Genomic DNA, 10,022 nt, shown 5'->3' on the forward strand with positions numbered 1-10,022 from the left:
AAAGGATTTATCAAAAGACAAGAGTTAGCCGGTAGGAGTAAAGAAAGTGTAAATGATTGGTCATTTACATGGTGATTTATTCAATCGAAAATTTTTGATTAACGGTGTTGATATGTGTGTTAAGTTAGTTCGTTCTAGAAAATTTCAATCTTATGGCCTCTTCAGTTGACCTTAAATTGGAAGGTATCCATTACGGATGCAACTTTAATTATTCGTAGAGCACGAATCAATCCAAGCGTGTTACTTGCACACCAGAAGGTTTTGGCATCTACCACAGCTAAATACCTATCACTCGAGCTGGTTAAAGTTTTAACAATACCATCAGGTGTTCAAGGAAAAACTCTTGATATAATATTTTCTTAGGACAAGTACCTAAAAAGGTGTATGTATGGTTGGATTTGTGAATAACGCTGCTTTTAATGGAAATCTCACTAAAACCCATTCAACTTTGAAAATTATGATATTAATACTTTTTTGTTTATATATAGATGGTCAACAAATACCATCAAAAGCTTACAACCCTCATTCGACAGCAATATTTTTACTTCGGTATATCATACGTTGTTTTCCGGTACAGGTATACATTTTCTTAATGAAGGTAATGGAATATCTCGAGAACAATATGCCAAAGGATATTGTATGTTAGCGTTTGATTTGACACCTGATTTATCAGCAAACTCTTTCCAGTCACTGGAATCTTATAAAACACATGGTAGTGTAAGATTAGAAGTTCGTTTTGAAACAGCTTTGACGCAAACTATTAACTGTATTGTTTATGCAGAGTTTGATAATGTTATTGAAATAGATAAAAACCGTAATATTTCAGTAGATTATAGTAGTTAAGAAAATAAAATTGTTTATAGATTAAGTATTTTAAATTGCTCAATAAAATGATTACATCATATAATATATATTTTTTTGTAATTTAATCACTTACAACCCCACAAAAATATCTGTCTTTCAATAAAGAGACCATAACAGGTTATTGTTAACCATATTTATGATATTATCACTATGTCCTTCAACCTGATAAGATTGTGCAAAAATTTAGTAAATAAAATGAATACAATAGAAATACAGAAATACATGAAAAAAATTGATCCATGAATATAATATAATGTGTATGCAGCCAATCGTTTACCGATATATGTTGTAACTCCTGCATACATAGTAAGTAACTTAGATCCTGATAATAAACCAGGTTCTCATTGGGTTTGCCATACACATAGATAAGAATGGATTTGGACAGTATTTTGACTCATATGGTCGACCACCTCAAGGATACCACCGAATGTTTTTAGCGAGAAATTCTAGAATGTGGAATTACAATACTAATCGAATTCAAAATGATTTTACTATTGTGTGTGGAGAGTACTGTATAATGTATTTGTATTATAAATATTATGGCAGGAGTCTCAAAGATTTTCAACAATTATTTGGTGCCAATACTATATATAATGATGTGTTATTAAATGGTTTATTTAATAATGTTTTAAATTGAATAAATAATATTGAAAACACGATGTTTTGTTATTTTTCTTTATTCTATACTAATAAACTAATACAAAAATATAATTAGTTCCAAACATGTTTTAACGGTTCCCAATTACTTTACAATCGTAAGCTTGACTTGACTTGACAAATATTAAAAGAATCATAAGTATTTACAATAATTATACTTAGCACTAGCACAAAGAGTTCAAAATGCAAATAGATGAGTAACTTAAAACACTGTTTTACAATACAATCTAAATTATTAAAATATTTAAGTATAGCAATCGCAAAAATACAATGATTGGTTTCTTAGAACAAAGCATAATATCTAAATGAAATCAATTATTTCTTTCACACGAAGAACATTTCAAAGTTATTAAGTTATAAAAAGTTTACGCACTGGCACTACACACTGACAGTTTTTCATTTGTCTGTATCTATTGTATATTTCACACAATCGTCCTTACTAGCCAACTGTTTAGTAATATTGTATATGGTGTCCTTTACGGTTTGCAAGTTCTTATCACAGTCACTTTCTGCGTAATATTTAAGTCGCACTTCAGCGTGTTTCCACTGTTCGATCGTTGCAATATTTTTTATTTTATTAACGTCGTAAATTTCAATTTTAATCAGGTGTGATGCATGTGTGCCGTCGTCGCTATTAGATTTGATGTATGAAATGCCGCCACCACTCGTTGATCGACCAACACTGGATGACTTTTTCGTATTTGTCTTTTTCTTCTTTGGTTTTCGAAAAAGTCATCGATGTTGTTAAATTCGTTCGATCTTTTATTGGCTATGATCGCCTTTTGACTTTGGCTGCGAGCGTCCCTTCTTCGTCACTAGGTTCGTCGTTGTCATCAGCGTAATAATAACTCTTGAAAGTATTTTCAGGAAACTGTAATAAAAATTAATAAAAATGTTTTAGTTATCGGTTAAGTAAGTAGTATGTGATAAATACGTATAGGTATGCTAAGTATAAATGTACAAGTTAATAACAATGATAAATTAATAAGAGATCGAAGTCAGCTAAAATGTATTAACCTCGTGGACAACACATACAATAAACAATTAATTAAACATCTGGTTGGTTATAACAACGTTAGGTCAAAGTATAAAAAGGTACTTACATTCATTTTTATAACAGTTTCACTATTTTAACACTTCACTATTACACTTAACTGGAGATCTCGCTTGGAACAGAGCACAGAGTGGAATACGATACCATGTGATTTTGAGTCGGGCTTTTTATATGGAGAGCGAGTATTGTTTCATTACAGACAAGACTCAACATGTTTCCAACTTTCACCATAAATTTTATATTGAATACGTATTATTCGGAAATGGGAATAATAGAGACGAGACCTATTGTTAAAAATAATAGAGAAGTAGTAAATCATTGATAAAATATAGTTACCACCCGTGGGAACAATGAGAGGATGCAAAGGTTTTGTACCTAGAATTTGGGTAATGTATTATGTATGACAAACAATTGATTGATTTATCTTTCACAAACAATGGCCATAATGTGTAAAGGGCCAGTATTGAGTAATTGTAAACGGTTATTAAGTAGAAATACGATACAAAGACCTTAGCGTTTTTCAATAAAAAGGATCACTGATAGAAAGTAGAAAGACAAAAGCATAACGAAACAAAGGGAACAGGTCCAAGCTTGAAAATGAGCCGTAGAGCATGAGTAAAGTTAATGCATCACTCCATTCGCTGGTGATATAAATGCAATCCGCGGACGTTGGTAATGAAATCCACGGTTAACTTCGACGTTACATGCGGACGGTACAAGAGTAATCCGCGGACGGTATCATTGAAATTTGCGGGCGGTATAATTTTAATTCGCGGGTGCTATCATTTTAATTCGCGGTCGCTATTATTTTAATTCGCGGTAGATATCATTTTAATTCGCGGTCGGTATAATTTTAATTCGCGGTTGATATCAATTTAATTCGCGGTTGATATCAATTTTATTCGCGGTTGATATCAAATTAATTCGCGGATAGTATAGTGCCCCGACCCTGGAGCAGCCCGCGGACCCCCCGTGGCCGGGGGCGCGGGGTGGCGTCGCAGGTGCTCGGGTATCGGTGAATCCCTTACTACTAAAATGTTATGTTGAAATCTTAAGTATGAGTGTTTCCTCGCGATGTTTTCATTCACCGTTAAAGCGATAATTGATATACACGTAACTTCGAAAGACAGATCGATGGCTCCTTAGTAAACCATCGTATCTGCAAACATAGGGATATACACTTTTTTAGCGTTAAGTTATCTAGGTAGATTTACTATCAAACTCATCTATCTAATTAAAAAGTTAATTAACGAAAAAAAACTACATTTACTAACTTTTTAACGGGTTTCATAGTAAATAGTACCTAGATAACGAAACGCTAAAAACGGAATATTTTTAACCGACTTCAAAAAAGGAGGTGGTTCTCAATTCGACTGTATGTTTTCTTTGTGTTTGACTCCAAAATTGGTAAGTTAATTTTTTTTTGGTTTTTAGTGGGTTTTTGAAGGCGGTTTTATTTTTTGGTAAAAAGTTTTTTATAGATACGATAGTTTACTTTAGACCGATCGAGACGTGTGCCTTGGATTTGAACCTGCAGATCTTTGTATCGGCAAGCCGATCCATTCCCAACTAGGCTATATTTAACACGCTTTATATATTTTTTTGTATTACAGACAAGCAGTTCAAGTTTCCCTCATTCTACCCCACGGGATGTCTGCTGGGTTGCGTCAACGTGGACGATTGTCTATCGCAGGAGGAATACGAAAAGCGGTGAATGTCTTAGTTATTTATTTTATTACTAGCTTTTGCTTGTGACTCCGTCCGCGTGATAATATTTTTTTTGGCATTTAAGCAAGTTCCGTTTTATATTTTTCACGGATAAAAAGGAGTTTATATTTTAAGTTAGACTTCTAGAATTACATCGATGAAAACTGCATATAATTCTATACAGTAGTTTTTGCGTGATGCATGTGCAAACATACAGACGGAAGAAAATTCTAAAATATAATTTTTTATTCCTCAAGTTTCCAACTAAGTGTAACCAAATGTAATAAAAATTGTATCAGCGGTTTACCCTTGAGTATCGAACACAAAAGGACTCGCTGTCTGTCTGTTTATGGTATCAGGAAGTACAGAGTATTAATAACCGTGAAATGTTACCCAAACCGTATAACCTTATAGATTGATGATTGCCAGATACTTGGCAAAACTTAAAATATATTGGCAGTGTAACGACAATCTTTTGAATGTGTGGGTAAACATTTTCGCCATTTAGTTTAGTATAATACGAAGTGTAATATCTACTTTGCATCTATATAAATAAGTTATAAAATTCTTCAGGTATCCAGATGGTGAGAGCGACAGCCCCTACGTGTTCATCTGTTCAAACCCGGTCAGTTTGAGACTGCGGTTTCCTATCAAAGGACAGCATAAAATTTGTGAGTATTCCCACTTTTTGGTAGCCCATTGTCCCACTGTTGGGCCATGGTTCTTTATGTAGATTAAACTGTGGATTAGTACAAGTTTGTAGTAAGAGACAAGGTAGTAAAAACAAAATTAAGAAAAGAAAGGAGAACTCATGCACCACATATGTTGCTCTTCAGGTTTGTTTGTTTTGACGGAGCCTTACCTAGCAAAGTTGATAAAAATCAAAGGATTTACAAGTAAATTTCTGGTGTTATGCTAATCACTATTGTTAACAGATCAACTGGACAAGACAATTCATCAGGCGGCCATGAAGTGCATTCAGAAAACCGCCAAGATACAAGCGGAGGAAGCTAATGCGGGATAAATTTGTATCTTAATACGACGAATTCGAACCTTTAGTAACAAAACGACGTTCATCGATCTTAGTCTAAGTTTGAACAAGCAAGTTCTCCCAGCGATATTTGCCCACTAGCGGCAATATTTTAATCTATACATGCGATTCGCCGCAAGTTCCGCATGTTTCTAAATTTGCAGAAAGCCTGCCGTGAATGGTAATTAAATTGCTTACGAAAGGTAACAATCGCGGTAAGCTAACTCCTGCAAATTTTGAAGCTTTAGGATTGTCACTGGGGAAAACGCACACGGGAGTTTTGTGCAATATATTGTTGCAAGAACTTGCTAGTGTAAATTATGCGCAATACTTAACCTTTTCATTGCTTTGCGGCTTTAAGGCCTGCTTTACAAGTTTAACGATAATTTTATTTGATAGTTATCATATTAAACAACTAATGTAGATAGTTCTCACTTTACCATTTATTTGGGAACATAGATTAGAGGGGTTGCTTATATATTTATTTGACGAGTAGCATTTACTTGGAAGTTGTGAAACAACCAACAATATGATAAAAAAAAGACTTAAATATAATAATTTGATATTTTTTATATTGCTCAAAACAGTGCTACGTTTTGTTACTAAGGGGAGGTATTTCGTTACGAAATAGAAATAAATTAAAATTCAATTGTTTTGCATTGTACGCTGAATTTAGTCGTAATAATTTATAAGTTGTATGTTATTTAATAAACTTCGATACTTATGTATATTATTTTTATTGGATAAACATTAAGAAGAAGCATAAAGGTCTATCCAGGGCCCCTTATTCTGTATGATAGTGTAAACGCGTAACGCGGCCGTGTCATGTTATCTTCGAGAAATGTGCGTGGAATGGTATTCTGTAAGCCAAATTTCTATAGTACTAAACATGATGCGTTGTGTTACGTGCTTGTTACGAACTGTTAAAATAACGCGCGGGATAGAGAATAAGGCTCCAGATGAAGTTTCTCCCGAACATACGATACTCGAAGGGACATAAGCAGTTGCCCTGTTTAAAGTCAAATTTAGTGGAGTGAGCTCTGTTACCAACGGAAGTTTACAATTAATGATTCTAATAGCTTTTTTGGGAGAAAATTAACCAATGTATAAAGTTTTTTTGCATTTGCTTACAAAGGATTTATTTTAATTGGTTCATTCTCGGAATCTGATTGAAGATTGAGATCGACATCGGTTATTGAAAACGGCTGATGCCAGTCTTTTACGAAGGACAGGCTTTTTTGATCTATCGCGATATTTGCAATTGAATAGTTTTATTTGATATGCTTACAAATGATTTTGATTGGTTAATTCTCAAGATCGGGTCGAAGATGGATTGGGATCGTTTATTGAAGCCGGCAGTGTATCATCACTTTTAAGTTCTTGTCTGCCGTCTAAGCATTATTATGTTGGAGTGATCTTCAGCTTCCAAAGGATCGAGTAATTCTTTTCAAAGGTTGCTCTCAGTTCTTCCCGTAGATTGAACTCATAAGCATGCAAGTAAGTAAGGAATTCGTTTTAGAAATTTGATTATTCAGTCCCATATAGGTAACAAAGCAAATTCAATTGTCCACTACATCACGAGATAATCAAAGATTTTCAAGTATAATAGGGGTATAAAGGTCACCACTCAGACAGCGACAACACCCCACTCTCCCTCGTGAAGGGGAGCGAACGATCATCGAGGGCTGATGGTAGATCTACCATCGCCAGCCTCACGCTCAGGGTGCCGCGCCACGTCTCCTCATCGTGGTTACGAGTTGATTCACATAGTGTGAAGTTCTCGGGAAGAGCTTACTATAGAAATGATCCTATGAAGTAAGGTCTTGCCGCAGCTCGCTCGCTCTACACTAGTCATCAAACGGCGGAGAATCTCGACACCGCGATGTACGTTTTTGTCAGCGACATCTACTACCGAGCTGATAAACTATACCACGAGTCCGTGACGTCATAATCACCACGTGGGTGACTGCAGCTGTTCACGTTTTACTATCAGTAGAGCACGTCACCACGTGGCCCTGACCCTATTAATAGATGACATCGACGCAATGAATGTGTACGCATAAAGTACCGTTGCATTGTTGTAACAAGAAACTCGATGCCTAGAGACGTCCAATTGGAAATAATAACTTAAGGCGATACCTCAAGGTCCATTTTCATACATTTTGTTTCGGCTTTAATCTGGGTAACTAAACAAGTATTGGCAAGTAAAGAATTTAAATTCACGTCTAGTTAGTGATTAGTTCTCGCAGTTGAAGAAAAACGTAAAATAATTAATAATCATGGATATTTCGGCCTTTAAAATTTAATATGACGAAATTTTAAAGGCAGAAATATCCATGATTATTAATTATTTTTACATTCAACTGCGAAACAAAATGTAATATAATAAGGAACGCAATAATAGAGTTTATAATTTAGTAGGCAACATGTTCCATCTTACATCCAGAGTGAATAATATATAAAATAGTTTTAAAACTTTATGCTCAAATCTAACCCCATTCCATTCCCGCGAACAAAATGTTTTAAAGTAAAATGTACTATCGTGTTTATTTTACTTTTTTCATCATTCACTATACTCCTAGGTCTTAAAACAAAATAATATTAATTCGAATTTAAAACACTCTATATTTTGAAGTCATACTCTTTCTAAATAAAATAAATTGGAAAAAAAGGGGGGCTCTATTTGTTAAGTTTATTACATTTAAAAAGTAATAATATCAAATTGAGAATTAATACAAACGTGGAAATGGTGCCACGACTCATAAGTTAAAAAATTCGGTATCAGTAGATTAAAATATAATCTTAATACATAATATCTTATGCACTTCAATAATATACTCGTTTTCATGTTATTTGTAAGAAGAAATGTACCTACCTTCTAAAACATGTTTGCGCTTTGGTCGGGTCATTACCTATAACGTCATTGTTTCGTAGATATTATAAAATAAACCTACAGTGTGATCTAAAATAGAGCAAATATATAAATGAGTTATCTACAAAGAAACATCAACAAACCCAAAAGGTCGAAGTAAGAAGATTTTGGGTTTTAGGACATACATGAGTTGCTATTTATTGGAATTTCTTATTAATTTTTCTATAATTTGGTTTAGGTTGAGTGATGCAGAGAACCTTATTAATTTATAATATTATGTATTTTGAAATATGGATAAATCCTTTAAGTATATTTTTCGAGCAGGTTAGGTTACTGTAATAGAATTCCTTAAGTTTTATAATACTCGAGAAGATTTGTTACAGATTTAATAATTTAATTTCATAATTTAATAATACTTAATAATACCACTCAGACAGCGACAACACCCCACTCTCCCCCGTGAAGGGGAGCGAACGATCATCGAGGGCTGATGGTAGATCTACCATCGCCTGCCTCACGCTCAGGGTGCCGCGCCACGTCTCCTCATCGTGGTTACGAGTTGATTCACATAGTGTGAAATTCTCGGGAAGAGCTTACTATAGAAATGATCCTATGAAGTAAGGTCTTGCCGCAGCTCGCTCGCTCTACACTAGTCATCAAACGGCGGAGAATCTTGACACCGCGATGTACGTTTTTGGCAGCGACATCTATGGCGGGGTTATTAAACTATACCAGGAGTCCATGACGTTATAAATACCACGTGTGGCAACAGCTATACATTGTTTAGTAGCATTACCGTCTACGGTAATGCTACTAAACAGTGCACTACTACTATAATCGTACTCTAGTACTACTATTACTATACTACTATTTTATTTAGAAAGAGTATGACTTCAAAATATAGAGTGTTTTAAATTCGAATTAATATTATTTTGTTTTAAGACCTAGGAGTATAGTGAATGATGAAAAAAGTAAAATAAACACGATAGTACATTTTACTTTAAAACATTTTGTTCGCGGGAATGGAATGGGGTTAGATTTGAGCATAAAGTTTTAAAACTATTTTATATATTATTCACTCTGGATGTAAGATGGAACATGTTGCCTACTAAATTATAAACTCTAATTAAGTTATTATTTCCAATTGGACGTCTCTAGGCATCGAGTTTCTTGTTACAACAATGCAACGGTACTTTATGCGTACACATTCATTGCGTCGATGTCATCTATTAATAGGGTCAGGGCCACGTGGTGACGTGCTCTACTGATAGTAAAACGTGAACAGCTGCAGTCACCCACGTGGTGATTATGACGTCACGGACTCGTGGTATAGTTTATCAGCTCGGTAGTAGATGTCGCTGACAAAAACGTACATCGCGGTGTCGAGATTCTCCGCCGTTTGATGACTAGTGTAGAGCGAGCGAGCTGCGGCAAGACCTTACTTCATAGGATCATTTCTATAGTAAGCTCTTCCCGAGAACTTCACACTATGTGAATCAACTCGTAACCACGATGAGGGAGACGTGGCGCGGCACCCTGAGCGTGAGGCAGGCGATGGTAGATCTACCATCAGCCCTCGATGATCGTTCGCTCCCCTTCACGGGGGAGAGTGGGGTGTTGTCGCTGTCTGAGTGGTGACCTTTATACCCCTATTATACTTGTAAATCTTTGATTATCTCATGATGTAGTGGATAATTGATTTTGCATTGATACCGATATGGGACTGTAGAAATAAATTTCTAAATCGAAATTCGGATTAATCTTCGTATTAAGCAATCATAAATTATTATTAGTTTTACCTTTATTAATGATTAAAAGTTGTGGGTAATGGAATTGGA

The 10,022-nt window shown here is 34.9% G+C and overlaps 1 protein-coding gene and 3 non-coding genes across 4 annotated transcripts; 2 read left to right on the forward strand and 2 right to left on the reverse strand.

Annotated features, from left to right (window-relative positions):
* Positions 1-3,250: 3,250 nt before the first annotated feature.
* LOC119189523 (activating signal cointegrator 1-like) lies at positions 3,251-6,036 on the forward strand. Its single transcript, XM_037439427.1, has 4 exons — positions 3,251-3,310; positions 4,149-4,285; positions 4,856-4,953; positions 5,218-6,036. The coding sequence occupies exons 1-4, from the start codon at positions 3,251-3,253 to the stop codon at positions 5,304-5,306; spliced, it is 384 nt and encodes a 127-aa protein (XP_037295324.1). The 3' UTR covers positions 5,307-6,036.
* An 898-nt stretch (positions 6,037-6,934) lies between these two features.
* Positions 6,935-7,137, reverse strand: LOC115446537. Its single transcript, XR_003938930.2, has one exon. It is a non-coding gene; the product is annotated as a small nucleolar RNA U3 (small nucleolar RNA).
* Positions 7,138-8,608: 1,471 nt separating this feature from the next.
* On the reverse strand, positions 8,609-8,811 carry LOC115446536. The gene has a single exon (XR_003938929.2). It is a non-coding gene; the product is annotated as a small nucleolar RNA U3 (small nucleolar RNA).
* An 805-nt stretch (positions 8,812-9,616) lies between these two features.
* On the forward strand, positions 9,617-9,820 carry LOC115446538. The gene has a single exon (XR_003938931.2). It is a non-coding gene; the product is annotated as a small nucleolar RNA U3 (small nucleolar RNA).
* The last annotated feature ends 202 nt before the right edge of the window (positions 9,821-10,022 follow it).

Source organism: Manduca sexta, chromosome 16 (assembly GCF_014839805.1).
Source record: "Manduca sexta isolate Smith_Timp_Sample1 chromosome 16, JHU_Msex_v1.0, whole genome shotgun sequence".
NCBI lineage: Eukaryota > Metazoa > Arthropoda > Insecta > Lepidoptera > Sphingidae > Manduca > Manduca sexta.

Bases quoted from the DNA above. Each gene is read 5' to 3' on its own strand.
- LOC119189523 (XM_037439427.1), top strand. From the start codon at position 3,251: ATGAAATCCACGGTTAACTTCGACGTTACATGCGGACGGTACAAGAGT. The intron at 4,286-4,855 runs GTGAATGTCTTA...AAAATTCTTCAG, and splicing joins CAGGAGGAATACGAAAAGCG to GTATCCAGATGGTGAGAGCG. The intron at 4,954-5,217 runs GTGAGTATTCCC...TATTGTTAACAG, and splicing joins CAAAGGACAGCATAAAATTT to ATCAACTGGACAAGACAATT.